Source organism: Agelaius phoeniceus, chromosome 6, assembly GCF_051311805.1.
Source record: "Agelaius phoeniceus isolate bAgePho1 chromosome 6, bAgePho1.hap1, whole genome shotgun sequence".
NCBI classification, from domain to species: domain Eukaryota; kingdom Metazoa; phylum Chordata; class Aves; order Passeriformes; family Icteridae; genus Agelaius; species Agelaius phoeniceus.
Window position 1 is genome coordinate 57,445,890 of NC_135270.1, and position 21,555 is coordinate 57,467,444.

General features: G+C 44.1%; 1 protein-coding gene across 2 annotated transcripts; it reads left to right on the forward strand.

The window, feature by feature from the left end:
- Positions 1 to 1,683: 1,683 nt before the first annotated feature.
- WDR89 (WD repeat domain 89) lies at positions 1,684 to 21,299 on the forward strand. 2 transcript variants are annotated; one of them, XM_054635543.2, is made up of 3 exons: positions 1,684 to 1,871; positions 3,193 to 3,289; positions 17,489 to 21,299. In XM_054635543.2, the coding sequence occupies exon 3, from the start codon at positions 17,510 to 17,512 to the stop codon at positions 18,677 to 18,679; it is 1,170 nt and encodes a 389-aa protein (XP_054491518.2). In that variant the 5' UTR covers positions 1,684 to 1,871; positions 3,193 to 3,289; positions 17,489 to 17,509; the 3' UTR covers positions 18,680 to 21,299. The 2 variants fall into 2 exon arrangements, with proteins under 2 accessions (XP_054491518.2, XP_077036913.1); XM_077180798.1 differs by lacking the exon at positions 1,684 to 1,871 and adding an exon at positions 2,420 to 2,433.
- Positions 21,300 to 21,555: the final 256 nt, after the last annotated feature.

Genomic DNA, 21,555 nt, shown 5'->3' on the forward strand with positions numbered 1-21,555 from the left:
TAATACAGCTGCACTTTGCTGGGAGTGCTGGGCACCAAACCCGTGGCTGTAAACTGTGGCTTTCCAGTTGATCCTGCAGCTGTTTTTACCACGTGAACAATGAACAGAAGGTATTTGATGAATTTGTGGCAACTGCCCCGGGGAAACTCAGATGAAAAACTACCAGCTGAAAATATTATTGGAACACTGACATTTCTAATACAGTCTTATAATGCATATTGTGTTCTCAGTGGAATCATCTGCCTCCTGTTTGGAAATCTTCAGCACTAATCTCACCAGTGTGGGCAGGCTTTAGTTCTGGGTGACAGCTCTGGCAGGACGAGGGTTCAGAATGAGGGAAAGGTATTTACTATGAAAACATGAGTGTGTCATTCGGGTCTTTGTGCTTTGATGTATCCAAATATTTTTTTTTATGTTCAGTGCACTGTAAAAATGTCAACCAAATAACTGTTAAGGAGCAAAAATAAACAAAAAAGGGGCACTTTTTCATGGCAGTTCGGTGAGCTGTGCATCCTCAGGAATGCACATTCTAATAAACTACTCAAAATGTTGCAGAGTTATCAACAGAAAAGGGTAATCTCTGCTCACAGACAGATAATTGCACTGGTAGAACATAAATACATGCATTATTTATAAGCAGAAATAGTAAAAATAACAGTTATACTGGAGCATGTAGAATTAAAATACTGCACACAGCTAGTGACAGACAAATGAAATTGTCAGTATTTTGAAGTCTTTTGATTGACTTTCTGCTTTAAGGTGGCATTAGACTGAACTACAAGGTGTGTTTTTTATACTGCTCTATGGTCATTGTCCATGAAACTTGACCATGTCATGGGGTTTAGCTAAAGCCTTTTTTATCTTGCTAGAACAATACATAGCTCAAATTCTTAATTTCCATTTTTAAAAAAGGAAGTGCAAACCTAGCTAATGAAAATATTTCTATGTTTAAAAAACGTCTTGAAATTATTTATTTGTCCATGATATTGGTAATATTACATCATTTTTCAGAAAAGACCATATATGTGATTTTAACTGCTATGAAAATAAAGGTACAAAATATTTTCCTCACTGAATAACATCCATCCATCCAAGGTTATGGATCAATGCTACTCATCAGTGCTGAACAGTAAATTCAGAGTAGAACAAGGAATTTTGAATTGCAAAACTTGGAGCAATATAAATAAAACATTAAAAGAAGCAAATGTTTAGTTATGCCATCCTCCTTTTCATAGCCTGGATGTGTTAGCCTAGTAATTGGCAAATAAGAAAAGGAGAAAAAATACTGTTTGGAAGTTTAACTGGAAAAAAAATAAAAAGTATCTGGGAAAATCTAATTAACCTTCTTGTCCTTTTTCGCGTTTGGGTCCCTCCTAGGAAATAATCCTGCTGTCCCGGAGGGCGCAGCTCCGTGTGTCACCCCGGAGCCATTCCCGTTTCCCGTGCCCGTTCCCTGGCGGGGCGCTCCAACCCCGCCATGGCCGAGCGCAGCCGCGCCCGCGCGCCCGGGGCGGGGTTTCCCTGCGCCAGCCAATCAGACCGTACCGATTGTCGGCTGGCCCCGCCCCTCCACATTTACACCAATCCCCTTCCCGTGCGTCGTTTCCTTCCCTGCCTCCATGGACGGAAGATGGCGGCCGCTGCAGCCAATGGGGTGGCGGGGGCGGGGCTGGCCGGGGCCGCGCGGCGCGCACGCGGCGGCCGGGGCGGCTCTGAGGGACAGGGACAGGGACAGGGACAGGGACCGGGACCGGGACCGGGACCGGGACCGGGACCGGGACCGGGACCGAGACCGAGACCGAGACCGAGACCGAGCAGAAGGAATACCGGCAGGGACAGGGATCCCATGGAGCGGCCGGGATAAGGATCCGGTAAGGAACACCGGGAGGGACAGGGACACGGGACACGGCCGGGATAAGGATCGGGTAAGGAACACCCGTAGGACAGGTACCGGGACATGGCTGGGATAAGGATCCGCGTGAGGAACACCGGCAGGGCCAGGAAGAGGGATAAGGACCGGGATAAGGAACACCAGCAGGAACAGGGATAAGGATCCGGGTAAGGAACACTGGCAGGAACAGGGATAAGGATCGGGATAAGGAATACCTACAGGGACAGGGATAAGGATCCGGGATAAGAAACACTGGCAGGAACAGGGATAAGGATCGGGATAAGGGACAAGGATAAGGATCCCGGTAACGAGCACCGGCAGGAACAGGGATAAGGATCCCGGTAAGGAACACCGGCAGGGACAGGAACAGGGATAAGGATCTGGTAAGGAACACCGGTGGGGACAGGGATAAGGATAAGGACCGGGATAAGGAACACCGGCTGGGACAGGGATGAGGATAAGGATCGGGATAAGGAACACCGGCAGGCACAGGGATAAGGATCGGGATAAGGAACACCGGCAGGGACAGGGATAAGGATCCGGTAAGGAACACCGGCAGGGACAGGCTGCCCAGGGCAGTGGTGGAATCACCGTCCCTGGAAGTGTCCAGAACCACGAGGATGCGGTGCTTGGGGACTCGGTTTGGCGGTGGCCCTGGCAGTGCTGGGTTAATGTCTGGACTGGATCGTAAATGTCTTTTTCACCCTAATGATTTGTGATTTAATGAAATATCTGTATTAGGAAGTTGTGCTGTAAGCACTAGCTGAGCTCACCCAGGTTTGGTGCAGATGGGAATCTTTATTAATGATTGTGACAGTCTGAAACAACAAAAAAAACCCCACACCCAGACTGGAAAAGATCCCAAATCTGGAAAAGATCAAAAGAAGAAATGAAAGTTACAGTTTGGGTTTTTGTTTGGTAGTTTTACTCCTTTGGGGGAAAAAGGAAAACAAGCTTTTCTATGGTTTTGAATATAAAAGTAGTTACAGAAATTACTGCCAAAGCTGTGATATGCATATCCTAAACTTCTATTTTATATAATCAGCAGATATCCTTCAGTATGCTGTGTTACAGAATTAACTTTTCCTACAAGATACAGGGAGTGGAATTGTCAAATCTGTGTTTTGTTACTGGCTCATATTGGTTATAATCCTATAATTCTGTGTTACAAATATGTGTTACATATTTGAAAGAATGCAGAAACACAAGCTCTTTTCTTAGTATGCTGGTTTTTAGGTCTGTAAAAACTTTGTTCTCAGAACTAAGTTATGTTAATGCCTTTTATTTCCTCATATTTTCAGTGGGTTTCCTGTTTGAGAGAATAATCAGATTCAGTGAAGTGTGTGTGCAGAGCAGCTCCTGAAGATAATTGTTCCTGTCAGCAGAGAGATTGAGCAGGTTTGTGTTCATGTGAATCCCATGGTCTCTAGGTGCTGATTTTACAGCACCTAGAAGTTTGTTTAAAGTTTGCATGTTGGTTTTTGTTTGTTTGAAGACTGGTATAGCTCTTTGTGTTTTCCTCCAAATATCTTTTTATGGGGTCAAGGGACAGCCCTGTAGGGCAAGGTGGGCCTGGAATTCCTGGGCAGCCTCTGCATACATTGGCATGACCTGGGCTCTGCCTGTTTCTTCTGTAGTCTCAGACCTTTTGGAAATAAATCTATTAATTTTTTTTTTTCCACATAAGAGTTCTTCTGTGCATGGATTGATGATGTTCAGGTGGCTTAAAATATTTTTTAAAAAAGAGCATAGAATCATAGAATGGATTAAAAGGGACCTTAAATCACCTTGTTCCAGCCCCCTGCCATGGGCAGGGACACCTTCCACCAGGTTACTCCAAGCCCCATCCAGCCTGGCCTTGGACATTCCCAGGGATGGGGCAGCCTGTGCCAGGGCCTCAGCATCCTCACAGGGAAGAATTTTTTCCTGCCCTCTGTCAGTTTAAATCCGTTCCCCCTTGCCCTGTAACTCCAGTCTCTCTCCATCTTTCTTGCAGGCTCCCTTTAGGTACTGGAAGGCTGCAATTATGTCACCCCAAAGTCTTCTCTTTTCCAGGCTGAACAATCCCAATTCTCTCGAACTTTCAAGATGAATTTTTTTGAAATGTTTTTTTTTCTTTCATTGCATCATTTGTGCAGGGCAGCCCTGGGGTCTGGTCTGTACCTGACTGTGTGGGAGCTCTCCTGAGAGACCAGATGGTTGTTGCCTGCTGGCAGCATTTTCCAGCTTTGTTGTGCTTTTTACTGGAAGTATTAAAAATAATGTTTTTTCCAAGATTTTCTGGGAGAAAAAAAAAGAAAAAAAGGGCAAAAGAGAAGGAAATCAGCACTACCATGTTGCTCAGCTGTATTGATCTTTGTTGATACCAAGCTGCAGACAATCTAAGACTTGGGTTTATTTGGTGAGTGAAAAGATGGTTTTTATGGGGCTCAGCTTCTCCTGTGTGAGGACAAGCCCATTAGAGGCTTTCACACCAGACATTAAAAGGAAGTGTTGAGAATTGTGAATCAGGGTCTTGGCAAGGTTTTGGAGTGTGCTTTTGCACTTGAGCAGTTCAGGTGCAAGATGGGCAATGGAGAATATAAGGAAAGCAGAAAAAGAGCACATTGCCCAATCCCTTGTGGGGTTAGGGAATTGAACCTCAAACATGCCTTTGCCCTCCTCAGGGACTTTCACCCTGACCCACCACCCACTTCTCCTTCAGCTCTTTCCCTTCTCATGTCCCTGCAGCTCTCCCCTTTCCTTCAACAGAGGAGTTAAACACAAAGAGTTACATGAATTCTTGCTGGTGCATTTTCCTCTCTTATTTCCAAAATTAAAGTAAAATTATTGTTTTGCTGTATTGTTTATAACCTTTCTTGCAATTGCTTTATTGCTTCAGCAAAAACTTAATTTTTTTTGTATTTCTAACTGATTAACAACTTTTCACTTGCAGCTCACCATCTCAGCTCATACTCTCACCATACTGAGATCTTTTTTCCTCTGCCTCTTATTTCAAGGCAAAACTGTTGCTCAGCTTCTCATTAAAAATAAGATACAAAAGTGGTGTACATTGGTGAGCAGTTAAATTGGTGAAAAGACAGCCCAGCATTTAGTTAAAATTGGCAAACTGGGGTTGTATGCTGGCAGCACCTGGAATAGGAAGCTTCAGGTATTGTTCACTTTTCAATAATTTGAGGGTCTTTTCATAATAATAATTTGTGTATCTTTGTTGCTATGGGAATGAGTGGGAGAGCTGGAATTAAGTGTTATTACTCCTTTGTGCAATCAGAAGGGACAAGCAGCTGTGAAAGCAAAATTTCTTGTTTAGAAACATACAGCTCTTACTAGCAATTCTAACTGACTTCAGTTTTTATGCAGTTCATGAAGGAGTTTTTTGAGGTAAGAGGATTTGATTTTAGTTTATTCAGTGTCTGGCAGGATATATAAGGAAATACATGATTCAGTTTTGAAAGGGAAAAAACACAGATTTAAAGGCAAGTTAATTCTAGTGGTTTAATGTCTTGGGCAACTATTACTTTGCATGTGCATTGAACACTCCTGCTTCAGGAATGTTTGTGGGAGATAGATATGAGTGGCAGAGGTTGAGGGAGGAAGGGTTTGTAGTTGCTGGGTTTGGTTTGTTGATCCCTCCTCCCTAGGACATAGGAGTGATGGGTGTTTGGACTCAGCACTTGCTGGGTGCTACAAGAGCAAATACAAATGCACACAGGTCAGTCATTGCCTGTGTGTTTATGTGTGCCTTACATGGACACATGAGCTGCATCTGGCATTGGTATGAAGCCTGAATGACCCAAATCCAAATGAGACTTTAATAAACAACGTGTATATTTTTAACCTCTGATGGTTCAGAAGGAAAAGTTGTGGCGTAGTTGAATTTGGTTGGGCTTTTTTTTCCCTTCCGTTTTCCGTGCTAGGCTGTTCTAAGCGAAGGCTGTGATTTTTGATTTAACGGTCTGATTTGAGGAACAGAGGCTTTTAAAAGGAAGAAAGGAGTCCCGGTGCTTTATTAACGCCCGGGTTAATCATTATTGGGGCGGGTAAATCGCGATCGCGCTCTGGGGCGGTCACTGGCGACACCCGGTGGCCGAGAGCGGAATGACAGCGCCAGGGCCCTGTCCCCGATTTTTGGGCTTTTCCACCCAAACCCTGGGCGTTGGGCGCGGCTGTGTGCAGGGCACGCTCAGCTCCTTGGGCCGCTGTCCCCGCAGTTCCAGCAGCGTGGAGAGGAGGCCACCTTAAGCTGGAACCTCTGTGCACACACATGCTCTCTTACTAAATTCCTAATGCTGCTTTTGAAACTATGGGCTGAGCAAAAAATGTGTCTTGCTGTTGTCTGCCTGGCAGTGTGGTACCTTCCAGAAAGGAATCAAGAGCCAGCTTATCTCAGAGTTGCTTGTTTCTCAGTCTGCCTTCCTATTTGGGTTCTTTGCTGTGCAAGGACAGTGGTGGGTGCCAGGCTGGCGGGGTTATAAAAGCAGATGAAGGCAGTTAAAGTTTTTACCCCCACTGTTAATAACTGGGAAGTATTTTGTAAGATAAACTTTATGATTTCTGCTCCATATTTTATTTATGGTCAGTTTATCCTTTTAAACTCTTGTGCCAGTATTGTTCTTGAGTAGCTCCCCTCCCTCCCTCCCCAGCATTTATTCCTTTGATGTATTTGTAGATAGTAATTGTATCCCCTTCAGTCTCTGTCTCTGCCAAGCTACACAAGGCAAAGCATCCAGCTACTTCTTGTGAAATAAACAGTCCATTACCTGCAGCATCTCACCCTTCCTTCTCTGCCCTGGATTATTGGCCTCAGCAAAGGGCACTGCTGGGAGCCTCCTATGACCCTGTGAAATGTGGCTTTACTTAAGCATAGAGAACAAACATGGCTTGAGAGCAGGGTTATTAAAATGCAAAAAGCTCTTGACTTTGCTTTTTATCCCTGCATTATTTTGGGCCAGCAGGCTGCTGAAGATGTTGGAAAGGTGTTTGTGGCTCTCAGAAAAGTAAATTCCCCACCTAGGTCTTCAGGGTTCGTGGGTCCTAACAAAAACTTGGGAGTTGTGGTTTTGCCAGCAGGGATTGTCTGTGCTGCTGCATACAGCAGATCTCTTGATCAGAAAATCTGGAGTATCAATACCTGCACACTTTTTCCTTTGTCCTTCCCTTTCATGATTTTATGTCTTGTGAATGAGTCCTAAATCACTTAAAGAGTGAAAAAACAGTTGAATGTGAACTTCCAGTGGAGTATGGAAGATCAATGTGCATTTGAGTGTTGTGAAAAGTAAAAGCTGATTTTTTTTTAATTGTTTATGGCATTGGTGAAGCTGCTGCTGGAGTTGCATGTATGGTTCCCTAAAGGCTCCTGAAAACAAAGAGCTGAAGAGAGTGCCTTGCATGGCTTCAATGTCCACATCCTCAGTGCCTTAGCTTCTTTTGTGGAGACTCAAAAGTAAATTCTCCTGATCAGGATGAAGGCAACATAGCTCTGAAACCCTTTATTTCAGCCTCTTCCATCTTCCTGTTGTCACTTAGATGACATCTTTTCCTTTTGTCTGCTACAAAGCATTGAAAATTGAGCTTAGGGCATGATAAAGATTCAGCAGAGCCTCCAGCTGTCAGACTGTGCACAAAGAGCTTGTTTTGGAAACTGATAGTCTGTGAACTGTCACGGGCACACAGGGATCTCCAGTTTCTCTTGTTGCTTTGAAACTGGAGAGGGTCTGACAAATTACCTTGACATGGGGATGTTCTGGAGTAGCTAAATATAAAAAAAAAAATTGATATTGTGGGATGTGACTGGCAAAGACAACTTAGTGATCTGCAAGTTCTGGTGAAGCAGATGAGGAAAATTAGGAAAAGTCATTTTCCCTGCTTGGGCTTGGCAGATGTTTGTGCCTGTGCAGCACATCTGGAACTGCAGAGAATTGCTTGGGCAGTGATATTGTGTGACTGTGTCCACAGGGGTCTGAGGATGAGGGAGGAGATGAGGATCTGACTCTATGTTTCAGAAGGCTGATTTATTATTTTATGATATATATTGCATTAAAACTATACTAAAAGAATAGAAGAAAGGATTTCATCAGAAGGCTGGCTAAGAATAGAATAGGAAAGAATGAGAACAAAGGTTTGTGGCTCGGCTCTCTGTCCGAGCCAGCTGGGCTGTGATTGGCCATTCATTAGAAACAACCACATGAGACCAATCACAGATCCACCTGCGTTGCATTCCACAGCAGCAGATAACCATTGGTTACATTTTGTTCCTGAGGCCTCTCAGCTTCTCAGGAGGAAAAATCCTAAGGAAAGGATTTTTCATAAAAGATGTCTGTGACAATATTAGAGTGGGGCTGAGAATTATCAAGCACACAAATGTTGTTTGTCTTGTATTCCCCTACATCTGCATTGAAGGGGAATCTTCTCACCTGTTCAGCAGTGACTGATTTAAGCTTGGGTTGTTAAGAAAAGAGTCCTGAAAACATAATAGTTTGTGTTTTGAGGAATGAGCTCTGATAATGAAGTGTACTTAAGGTAAATTACTGTTGTGAAAGAATTTCTGAAGTATTCCAGTAAATAAAACATTGACTTTATGTCATTGTAGGTATTTTGGCACCAGTGTGTGGTAGGAGGAGCTTTTTTCCCAATTACAGCAGTTTCTTTATATCCTTTTATTATGGTTGCTGCTAAATTCAGGCTGAAATTTCCCAGGCTTCCTGTGGTGTAGAAATAAATTATTTGGAAGAATTTCAGCAAGTTTTATTAATCTTTGGGAAGACTTCTTACTTATTTCCAGGTTTCTTCTATATGAGGATGCTGGTAGTAAGTGACAGTGTGTAAATTGAAGGAAATAAATGGTGTTGTTTCAGAGTCACTAAATTATTCATGCAGCTGTGTAAGTAATTTTTTCCTTTCACCTTTCTCTGTAGGGTGAATCATTGGTGTTGCTTGTTCATGTGGTGTTTTGTTCAGCTTAAAATGGCCCTGAAAATCATCACTCTTGGAGTCCTTTCCTGTAATCCCAAACTTGAAGGGGCATCAGAGCACTCTGTGATTGTGGAATTTGCAGGTGCACCACGGTGTCACAGTGACTTTTGCATTGTATCTTGTAGTGTGGACATTCAGAGCAAGGCTTCTTGTGTGACAGGGTGCTGCTGGCTGTACTCACTGATGTTTGTGTGCACCAGGATTGTGAATTGGGCAAACACTGTCCTTGTTTCACTGACTGGGAAAGTCAGGAGTGAATGTTGGCCCTGGCTGGGGATTGCTCAGCAAGCTGTTCTGCCACAGTCAGGACTGGGAAGTGTTTGTAGGCCAGGCTCTTGTTCAAATCCACTTAGATAAATACTTTATTTCTGTCTGGTTTGAGATGAGCATCTCAGTGCACAGCTCTAGTGCCAGGTCAGACAGCAAAGCTGTTGGACCCCCTGACAAAGGGAAATAAATGCTGTATGTGAGCATGAACCTCCCCAGCTGCTCGTGGCTGCTGGGCTGAAGTGTGACCAGATCAAAACTTCATGCTGCAGGCAGGTGAGCATTGCAGCTCCATGTCTGGTTGCCAGCAGCTGTGGCTGTCTGTTGTTTGAGAGGCTGGTGAGTCTGCATCCCCTTTCCCATGTCTGTGGTTACGAGAATCATCTCGGTGCGATGCCTTCGGTGGGAGTGCTCACAGGAGAGAGGAAATGACTTTGCTGTGGTGGCTGTGGTCTGATGAGATAAGCACCAGTGCAGAAGGCTGGGACTTGGATTCTCTTCCAGGTTTGCAGGAGAGCTGTGGTTCCATTACAGGCAGCAGGCACAAGGCTCATCTTTGACCCTCCTGGTCTCAGTGCAAAGCCAGAGCCCAGCACCAGGACAGTTTCCCTGTTCTCCAGAACCCACATGAGGATGCAGCATTTGTTGTTCACCTGTTCAGAGGCTTCTGAGAGTGCAATTTAGGCATAGATGAGCTTTCAGAGTGTCTTTAAATACAGTATTCTTTGCCAGAAAAAAAAAGAAGAAGAAAACATAATATATAGAATTGAAATACAATAGTCCAATTGCAGTATCTCTTTCTGTAATTTACCCTTTGCCTGGGACTCTTTCAGACCTGCCTTTATGAAATAGGATTGCTTCTGCTGCAGCTTGATCTGAGAATAGCCAGGAGAGCAAAATAGAGCATCTCTTATCCTCTTATTAGTCCTTTATTGGATGACCACCTCAGCCACACCTGGGTGCAGTCACATCCTCTGCCTGCTGAGGTCACTGCAAGGAAAGCTCCTCACAGGGAGTTTTTGGCTGGGTCCATGGCAGAGTGGGATTTCAGGGACAGCTGCCTTTGTGGCTCCTCTGTTAGTAGGTCTGTGTCACAGGCAGGGAATTGGATGGAAAGAGAAGAAGGGATGTTCTCAAATGTGTTTGAATTATTGTTTTACACAGTTTCTTAGAGTATCTAGAAACTATGTTTCCCATGTTTATGTCAGGGCCTTCTAAATTCTTCTAGAGAAGGTAGGTTAGCAATCTGAGCATTATATTTTAATAAATTTGCCTTAATTTTGAAGCCAAAATTTGTAATTTGGCACTTTTATTGTTTTGTATAGTGCTTTCTAGCTTATTTGAGTTTTTTAATTGTACATTGGATTATTCTACACTTTTTCAATTGGTTCATCTGATCTGTTGCAGCTCTTTACCATCTCTTTGGTTCATGTATTTCTGTCAATAGGCTTTCAATTACTCAAGCTTGAATGTTAATTCATTGCACTTTGGACCTGAAGGCATGCCTAAATGTTCTACATCTCTCTAGATCTCCACCATATTTTCCAGTGTTGCAAAATCAGGATAGGTCTTTCTAGTTTGAATGCAGAATCTTAGACCAAAAAACCCAATCTGAAAGTTTTCTTTTCGTGAAAATAGTCACTGTATGGTTTTTGTGATCTGTGCATTTAAAGCTATGCTTGATCCAATTAAGAAGTTGTTTTTGCATTCTCTCTCTATGGATGTCCAGTATAATATTCAAAAGAGGTTTTGTTCCTGTATTGATGTGAACACTTGCTTATGTCCCCAAAAGATGAGTTCAGAACAGTTGTAGTTTCCATTTAATTTTTTTTTAAATTATTGAATCCCAAGGCACTGAGCACCTGGGCCTTTTTCCCTTTATTCTTTCTTACTTCTGACCCTTTTTCCCTCCAGCCAATGCTGTTTAAGGCCAGTTCCTTGGTTCCCTCTCCCACCTACAGCTCCTCTCTCCATTGCTAAACAGGATTGTACCCCAAAGCTCAGTCCTGGTGGGAGGGCAGGAATTGATTTCATGAAAGGCAAGTAGCTTGCTAGACCTAATTTTTTTGATCTTCCCATAGACTTTGTGTTTTATCTTTTTCCTCCTTTCTATTCTACTGATACAATTTTCTCTGTACTGCAAATGAAGAATTACATGGAGCTTCTTTCTGACTGTGCCTTACATTTGGAAGCAAGATGTAGCTGATTGGAGAGGATGAAATAATTCTCTTGGCAGTTACATCTTGTCTCTGCACTTCAGTGTAGCCTCTCATGCATTTTATTCCCTTCCTGCCTGATGACTAAATGCTCTTTGCCTTCAGCAGGCTTTATGGGAACGCTGGAAAAACCCTCTGCTTGGGTGAAACAACAAACCAGGCTATGGGAGAGTGTGTGCTGGGCAAACTGAGCGTTCCTGAGGGGCGTTTTGTGCTTCCCCTCTGTGCTCAGCTCATTTGCTGGGGAGTGCTGCCAGTGAGGAGGGGGCTCTGCAGGCTGCTGCACTGGGCAGGTGCAGCTCTGATGTGTTTGTTCTTCCTGCTTTGGAGCAGTGCAGCAGTGATGTGTTCTGTCCTGCACTGGAAAGGTGCAGCAGTGATTTGTTTTCCTGATGTGCTCTCCCTGCACTGGAGCAGTGCAGCAGTGATGTGTTCTCCATGCACTGGAGCAGTGCATCATTGATTTGTTCTCCTTGCACTGGGGCAGTGCAGCTCTAATGTGTTGTCCCTGCATTGGGGCAGTGCAGCAGTGATGTGTTCTCCCTGATTTGTTCTCCCTGCATTGGGGCAGTGCAGCTCTGGTGTGTTCTCCTTGCACTGGAGCAGTGCAGCAGTGATTTGTTCTCCCTGATTTGTTCTCCCTGCACTGGGGCAGTGCAGCTCTGGTGTGTTTGTTCTCCCTGATTTGTTCTCCCTGCACTGGGGCAGTGCAGCTCTGGTGTGTTTGTTCTCCTTGCACTGGGGCAGTGCAGCTCTGATGTGTTTGTTCTCCCTGCACTGGGGCAGTGCAGCTCTGGTGTGTTTGCTCTCCCTGCACTGGAGCAGTGCAGCTCTGATGTGTTTGTTGTCCTTGCACTGGGGCAGTGCAGCTCTGGTGTGTTTGTTCTCCCTGCACTGGAGCAGTGCAGCTCTGGTGTGTTTGTTCTCCCTGCACTGGAGCAGTGCAGCATTGATTTGTTCTCCCTGCACTGGAGCAGTGCAGCTCTAATGTGTTCTCCCTGCATTGGGGCAGTGCAGCAGTGATGTGTTCTCCTTGCACTGGGGCAGTGCAGCAGTGATTTGTTCTCCCTGATTTGTTCTCCCTGCATTGGGGCAGTGCAGCTCTGATTTGTTCTCCCTGCACTGGAGCAGTGCAGCTCTGGTGTGTTTGTTCTCCCTGCTTTGGAGAAGTGCAGCAGTGATGTGTTCTGTCCTGCACTGGGGCAGTGCAGCAGTGATGTGTTCTCCCTGATTTGTTCTCCCTGCACTGGGGCAGTGCAGCTCTGATGTGTTCTCCTTGCACTGGGGCAGTGCAGCTCTGATGTGTTTGTTCTCCCTGCACTGGAGCAGTGCAGCATTGATTTGTTCTCCTTACACTGGGGCAGTGCAGCTCTAATGTGTTCTCCCTGCATTGGGGCAGTGCAGCAGTGATTTGTTCTCCCTGATGTGTTCTCCCTGCACTGGAGCAGTGCAGCTCTGGTGTGTTTGTTCTCCCTGCACTGGGGCAGTGCAGCTCTGGTGTGTTTGTTCTCCCTGCACTGGGGCAGTGCAGCAGTGATTTGTTTGTTCTCCCTGCCTTGGCAGCTCTGCTCCCAAATGCAAACCACATGTCCTGTGCATGCACGAGCTGCCTCCCGCTGCCCAGAGCTCTGGGTTTGTTCTCAGCTTGCTCTGGAACTTGTTCTCTCTCTTTATGTGAAAATAAAGGGAGGGTCTGCTTGTATTGTTTATGGTAGGAAAGAACAGTGCAAGATTTCATCTGCTGCTGTTCAGATCCCTTGCTATTTTTGGTATTTGACCTCTGCAGAGAAGATTGCCAGAACTACAGGTCTTTTTCATTTTTATTACGTGTTTCTACCCTCCTGCTCGTAAGTTACTCTTATGTTAGTGATTAAATCTTTGAGAATGTGCCATTTTTCCCTGTATTTTTCAAAGGAAAATTTGTATTTCTATATATTTTTGAGCTAACGTTCCCTTTTGGAAAGGAGAACTTGGCAGCATCTTCTGTACACCACTGAAAGGAAAAGGGAAATAACTTATGATTTGCTGGTTTATCTTTTGAAAAACGTTCTGGATTGAAGAGGACTGATGAGCCTGTTGGCTTCAACTGAAGCTGCAGCGTTTAGAATGCTGCACAAACAGCACAGCAGTAAGTGCTGGGACAATGTTCAGTTTAGTTTGTGCAGATAGGTGCTTGCTTTTCATTTCTCCACCATTGGAAAGGGCTGCCTTTAGCACTGCTGTTTGCTGTTTGCACTTCTAGTCTTGCTGTGTGGTTGTTTCCACACTCCACCAGTGAAAAACATATAACAAAGGCATCTGAAAATCCTGTCCTGCCTCTTTGGCATCACTTCCACTTCGTGCCTTCTATTCTAAACATTGAGTTTATTTCTTTTTTAAAGGAGCCTTGTAGGATGCCCTGGAGGTCAAAATATTTTAGGTTATTTCAGAGAATGGTATTTATTCTGAGTTCCCAAGATGTAATGAGTTTTGAGTGTCCTTCCAGAAGTTTATTGTTTCTGGTAGTTGTGGTATCCAGGAGATGTGCAGGGGTTGCATGTAACTGTGTACTTAATTCATAGAACAGATCACCTGAGTGTAGTTCCAAGTCTGGATATAATAAAATAGAAGTTTCAGGTTTAATTTATTAAAGGTGGCTTTTCCTGGCTGGGGGGGGTGCAGGGGTAAGGAATGGTGATCCCTAAGGATGGGATTGCACTTCTGTGTCAAGCACAAGTGACTGGCCAGAGCCAGCCACCCTCAGCCAGGTGCTGCTGTGTCAGCCCAGTGGTGGTTGGGGTTTCCTGGCACCTTGACATCCCCTGGATTTTGTCAGTGTTGGGACCATAGATCCAGACTGTGGGTGACTGCTGGCGAAACTGAAAAACCTGAATTTAATGAATGAACTCATATTCTGAGCAGAGGAGGATCCATGGGGAAAGAAGAGCTTTTGGCCACTGCCCTCTGTGAATTTTTCTGAGACTGGAGTAGTCCAAGAGCAAGCTGTTGGTACAAGTCTTTGTGTCAGACAGTTTGTCATACAGACATGAGCAGTTCTCCTCTCTGATCACAACTGGCTCTTGTGCTGTGTCCAAAACGTTTCAAAGACTCTGATTTTGCCAAAGGATTCTTTGGAAAACAGATAACTCTGTTGTTGAACTTAAGGAACTGAAAGTGCTTCAGTGCAGGGGACCATGTGCTCTGTAGGTGGCTGCAGTCCAGTGCTTAGTTATCTCCTATTGTGTTTGGAAGACCATTGTTTCCTATTTGTCTCATAAATTTAACACAGATCCTATTCCTGCCATTTAAACTTTCCCATCAAAATACAACAGTGACTTCCCCTTCTGAAAAGGAAGGGCTGGCAGCTACACCCTGAAATCTGAGCATGAATTGTTTATATAACCTTCAATCACAATTTCATAATAGTCTGAAGACTTTCTTGCTAAAGCAGACATTTTACTGAGTTTTTAGCAAAAACCCGGCTGCCATTGAACACAAGTCTGAGTTGTTGCAGTGGAAATAGAATTGAACCTTCACCTTCCTGATGGTAGAAATTGCATTTCTGTCTGAAAACATGAACATCATTTTCTGGTATTTCAGAATAGCTGTAGTTAAGTCATTCTGGGCAAAAGCTTAGGAGTTGTGTTGAGCTAATTTTATTTCCCAGAAAATATTATTAAAAGTGAATGAACCTCCTTTTGCAGACTCTGGCTTTTTACAACTTCTGGGTATTTGCAGAGTTCCCTCACCTTCCCCAGCAGTAAAAGCTCTGACATGAGTGTTGTAGAAACTGCTTATTGAAAGATACTCTCTATCATAGTCAGTAATATTTAAACAACTGCAGCTTGCCTTCCAAATGGATGACATTTGTCAGGAACATGTCTGTTTGAGTTTACTTGGCCTTTTGAGTAGACTAAGTCTGAATATTTAGAGCTTAAAATTCAGGTCAGCTTGGAAAACTATATTTTTCTTACAAGAAATTCACAGAGAGAACCAGATTTTTTTAGTAACCATAGCACTGCGGGAGAGCTGGTTTACGAAAACTCCTTTCTCCACCCTCAAGCATGTGTGTTTGAAACTCTATTTAAATAGAGGCTCCCATTGTAATTCTTCAGTAAATTGAATTAAGCAGTTTTCCTAATTAATAGTGTTAAAAATATTTTCTTTCTTCAGTTAATATTATTAATTGGCATGGCTGTTTAACAGTTTTGTGTTTAAGCAGTGTAGCAAACAGCGTTTGAGAGCAGTTGGCTTTATGTAATAGTTCTAGTAAAAGCTTGTTTCATTTGAGGACATACCCAGAAAAGTAAGGAAGGAACAAGTTCTGTGGGTAGGTTGTGCACAGGGTAATGCCAGAAAACACGTTCAACTTCTTTGCTTCAGAGGGGGAAGGAGTTTCCACAGGATGTCTGCATTTTATGGCAAAAATGACTGGTAGATGTGCTCTGAAAGGTTGCTTTGATGTAGAAGATTAACCTGGGGACCTCATTGTCAGGATATTACTGAGGCAAATCGCTTAGTGAGATTATTTGTGACTTGGGAATTAAGTTTTTATGTGTGCCTGCTTAAGCTGTTTTTTAAGAATTTGCTGGTTTGTCACATGGTGTAGTGAATATTTGTGTATACCAAACCAGAGGAGGGAAAGCAAACCCCTGAAACCACAAACAATGCCAAGAAGGGGAAAAAAAAAAAAGCAGAATGCAGCTTTGTCATAGCAACTTCTCCTTTGTTTTTGGTCTCTCATGGGCAATTAAAATAATTGCAACTAAAGCAAGTAATACATGGAAACTTGCATATTCCACCCCTAAAAATCCAGCCTGGAGAATTTGCAGAAAACTTGATGATAGAACAGCTGGGAAGGCATGAGAATATTTTCACACATTTTGTGTCTGCCTGATTTTTTTATTCCATTTCTCTTTGGATTTTTTTTTTTAAGGGTCATTTCATGCTTATGGTACCTGGGATTGGCTGCTGGTCCAGACCTTAAGGAGATATCAGTACCAGTGAGAAATCACTGGAGTGTTGACCTCTTAAAACCTCCTGTGATTCCCTCAGTGTTTGGGTTTTGATTATTTTTAAACACAGAATAGTGGTCTCATTGAACCTGTGTTCTTGACAGAAGTGGATGACTGTAATAACATACCTACATCTTGTTTTAAAAAATGGTTGTAGTTCGTGAACCATTAAAACTATTGCAAACATCTCTTTAAAATGTAAATGCTGCTGTGCCTTTCCTGACTCTGAATTGATGGAGTCTTTATTGCAATTACAGAATAGAATTTTCTGTTGTGTTACAGGAAGGAAAAGTATGTTTTTCCTTTTTTTTAGGGCATATTTTTGAAGTGAATCTGTGAGAGAATCCAAGAGAATTTTGTTTAATTTTGGTTTTGCTGGGTAAAGTTTGCATTTGTGTGCATTGCTGAAATAGTTTGGGTTTCTAGGAGGGCTCAGTAGTGCCAGTGAGGAATTGCCTCTGAAGGGAAGATTTTTATCAGCTTCACTAAAAGCCACTGTTCTGTGGTTTTACAAGAGGCTCAGAAAACACTGAGGTGCTTAATTGCAGTGAATTCCACAGGTCACATTGCCTGTTCAGGTGGTCCCTGATACCCTGGCAGGTGTGTCTGTGCTTCATTGGGCACCTAAATACTTGTAAAATTACCTCAGCAGGCCATTTCAGGCTGTAGTGCTGTGTCATTTTGGTCTTGTTCTCTGCCTGCCCTGTGCACGTCCCTCAGCACAGAAGCTCACTGAAGAAGTCTCCTGGAGCTGTACTGATGCAGCTGTTTGTGGGCTGTGCTTCCCTGAACAAAACTTACTCCTCCTCAGGTGGAGGGGGTGACTTCATTTTGTTTCCACTCGTGGAGAACATCATGTTACTTTATAAAAATAATAAAGCAAATTTAGCTGAGTGATTTTCCCAGATAGACTGTTTAATCTGTTAAGGGGATTATCTGGTGTGGTGCTTACAGACAGACTGAACTCCTTGAATCAGGGAGCCCTTTCCTGTCCTGTGCTCCTGTGAATGAAGTTGTGTGGGGAGGACATCGGGATAATTGAATTTTCTCCTCTTGCCTCACCTCTGCACAAGCTGCTTCCTCATAGGAGTTTTTTAAGTTAGAAGAATGTTGTAATTAAGGCTCTCCTTGGCTTTTCTTTGTTGCAGGTAGCTGGCGAGGCTGGGGCGATGACGGCAGTGGAGACGGTGGAGCGGCAGCTGGCGGGGCTGCGCATTGCCAGGCGCGGCGAGCCCAGCGAGGAGCCCGCCTACCTGCTGGACATCCACACCTCCAGCGCTGCCCAGCCCGGGGGCAGCCCCTTGGTGGCCGTGTCCTGCTCCAATGAGTGCCTCAGGGTGTACGACAGGGACGCGCTGCGCTGCCTGCGCCAGTACGGCGGCCGCGGCGGGGTCCTGGCCGGGGTCAGGTTTGCACACACGTGCCACAGCCTGGTGTTCTCTGCCTGCAGCCAGGGCACGGTGAAGTGCTGGGATGTTCGCTCGGCCGCGCAGAAACCGGTGCAGGTGTTCAGTGGTTATCCCTCCAACGTCTTCATCAGCTTCGACGTCAGCTGCAGCGACCTCATCGTTTGCGCCGGAACGGAGAAGGTTGAAAAGGACGCGTTTCTGGTGTTTTGGGATGCCAGAGGCGTTACGGACTGTGCCAGTGCCACCAAAGAGCCCTTGGGAGTCTATTCTGAAAGTCACAATGATGACATCACCAAAATCTGTTTTCATCCTGTCGAACCCAATTTGGTAGTGTCTGGGTCGACCGATGGCTTGGTGAATGTGTTTGACATCAACAAGGACAACGAAGATGACGCTTTGATATCCACTTGCAATTCAGATTCATCAGTGAGCTCTCTTGGCTGGTCTGGGGAAGATTACAAACAGGTCTATTGCACGACACACGATGAGGGGTTCTGCTGGTGGGACATGGCTCAGCTGGACACCGAGGAGCCGATAACCCTGCTGCATGTTCTGGATGTCAGAGAGTCGGTGTGCGCTGAAAGCCACGGCCTGCATTACCTGGTGGGAGGCTTCTACCACGAGAAGGCAGGGAAACTCTTCCTGATTGGGGGAACCTCCACAGGAGACATCCACCTGATCAGCTGCAGCACCGAGGGCCTGAGCCTGGTGGGGACCCTGGGTGGGGGACACTCGGCCACCGTCCGCTCCTTCTGCTGGAGCCCCACGGATGAGTCTCTGCTGACGGGTGGAGAGGATGCTCAGCTGTTGCTATGGAAACCCGGGGCTGTGGAAAGGTCCCTCACAAAGAAAGCATCTCTGAAGATCTCTTCTTCCGTGCAGAAGAGAGTGAGAGTTCACAACACCTCCCTCAAAAGCAGGAAAAAGTGAATTGCCTGAAGTGAGAATCTCTGCTGTGTAGAGCTTTCCTGGTGTTTAATCTCTCTAGGCAATACTTGGCCGTGTTTTATTTGGAGGTTTTCTGTGGAAAAAAACTGTGGTGCTTAAATTCCCCCTGGGAATGTATTTCAGTCATCAGAAGAATGCCTTTTATTTTTTTTTTTTAAGTTGCTAATATTAATCAGACAAGAGTAAATGTTTACTCCTGAGTTCTTGAGCAATAGATGCTAAATCATATTATATAAAACTGTTTCTGTGGTTATTTAATCTTTCAGACCATGTTTTAAATGTGTAATACAGGCCTATGGCTTGCAAAGTTTGTTACCTTCCCAGTGATATTCCCCTGGCACATTTTAACAGCTTTTGTATTCCATGCTGTATTCTGCTTTCTTCACAGAAAACTTAATGAAATTGCTCAATTTAGTAAAAGATTTTATGTCACATCTTAATGCCTGAAGGAATTACTTCTTGATGAAACAGAAAATAAGTAGTTTTGCACTGTCACATCACTGGTTTAGAGCAAGCTCATAAAGAAGCAGCTGATAGAGCCATCTTTTTCATAGCAGATATGAATGTATTCAACCAAACAGCAGCTAATTTGTATGAGTATGGGAACTGTTCAACTGGCATTATTTCCTGCATGAAAATACCCAAGAATTTTGCAAGCAGCTTCATTCTCTCCTACTAAGTGCACCTGGAAGACTGGGGAGATCTTTGGTGGGTTGGAGAAATTGATGGGTGTAATTACACCAGTGGTGCTTAAAATCCCAAACCCTGATTTGAAAGAAACTGGTATCACATGGGGATGGTGAAACCCAAAAATGAGCACTTCAGAGTTATGGAGGAACAGACTGATATGAGGAGGCTTCACCAAAACCTTTTAGAGGTTGGCTGGGTCCTTTAAGAAAAATTTCTCTCTGCAGAGAGGTTTATGCTTGGACATCTCCCCAGGAGAGCTTTGTTTTATTATTCCTCCAAATACCCACTGAGTGGTGCAGAACCAGCCCTGTACTTGTAAAATGGGTGAGACTTCATGTTCATCCTGCTTTGCTGGCAGACTCCAACCTGTGCTCCTGGCTCTGCACACACTCTCACCTCCAGCCCTCCCAGGAGCAGGCAAATGGTGTTGGTATTTGGGCTGTAGTTACACACCTGCCCTACAGCTGAAAGCAGCACCAGAGGATTTAAGAGTTGCTCTCTTATAGATTTAGCTGGCAGAGGAGTTAAGAGGGGTTGGGTTTATTTTTATTCCCCTGAGAGTGGATGGGCAATTCTTTCAGAACAACTCCTGAACATCAGGTTTAGAAGGTTATCCTGGAGTTTAGAAACAGTTTCTGAGGTACAGAACATACTCTAGTGTGTGGTTACAGCTGTGCTGAAGATGCCTGAATCATCTCTGGAACTGAATCCTTTTCAACCACAAGTATTGAGTTTCCACATGATTTTTCACAAACTGTTAATACCCTTTAGCCACAACTGTGAATCCATTTTTGCCTGTTGGTGATAAGTAAGATGATTCACTTGGTTTTGTTACTGCTGGTTATTTAAAAGTGCAGCTTCAGTTTGAAAATTACATCTCTCTACACCTTTTTTTGTCACTTGTGTTAAATTCATGTTGTCCCCAACATCCTTATCTGCTGCTTTCCAGATTACATTGTGCTATTTTGAGATGAGGTGGGCACTGAGTGTCAGGGCTATGATGCACCTGGATCATGTGCCCTCTCCAGATTTATTATCCCAGGTTTTTTGCCTGTTGTGTGACTGAGTGGACCAAGAGCTTCAGACTCTGGATTCACTGTAAAGCCCTCATGGCCCTGACTTGGTTCAGTGCCAAATTGAGGATGGGGGACTGAAGGATGATTCTGAGACTTATTTCATTGCAGGTACAGTGAATAACTTGCTTTTTAGATGTTTATCCACTCTTTTCCTGGTATCTTGACACATTCATTGGAGTGAAGTCATGGGGTCTGTCTCATGCTTGATTTCTTGAAGACAGGTTTGTGTGCACGTAGAGAAATGCACAGAGAGGGAGCTTGTGGTTGTCCCACTTGCTTTCAAGTGTCTGCTGAGTGAAATTCCAGTGTGCTGTGCCAGCTGCCTCTGAATTAAAACAGCAGAGGTGGGAGCCTGGCACTGAAGAGTTTGCAGTATGCAACCTTAGCCTGTTGTCTTGTTCCTGGATTAGGTGGATATTGATTTGTTCTGTATCAGTCACAGCTGAAGCCATTATTTTCTCTGGGAAGCTGATTTCTCCCTTTTACGTGCATAACAGAAATAGCAGCAGAAGGGAAAAAAAATGTGTGTCTGTATCTTAAAATTCTGCAAAGGCACAGCAGCTGTCACGAGACTGAGGCTTGTGTTGCCTCTGAAAATATTCAGTTTTGTTGTTCCTCTTTTTCTTTTGTGTTGACTTAATTTCAGGTTAATACCCACAAAATAAACATAGATGGAAACCACATGTGAACAAGTAATTAGCACTCCTTGCTTCTGTAGGCTGCAGACACTGTTTCATAGAGCACAGGCAGAATCCGTGTGTGATCACATAAATAATAATAGACTTATATTAATATTATTTATGATAAATAATAATAGGTTACCTTGTCCAACAGTATTTAATCTCTTGGGTTAATTTTGACATCTCTAAGTTGGCTTCAGCATTGGTAAGAAACAATGAATCATGGAATCACAGAATGGTTTGGGTTGGAAGGGACCTTTAAAGGCTATTTAGTCCAACCCCCTGCAAGGAGAAGGGACATCTTCAACTCAACCAGGTTGCTCAAAGCCCCATCCAAGCTGACCTTGAATGTTTCCAGAGATGGGGCATCCAACCTGTGCCAGTCTTTTACCACCCTCATTGTAAAAAAAGT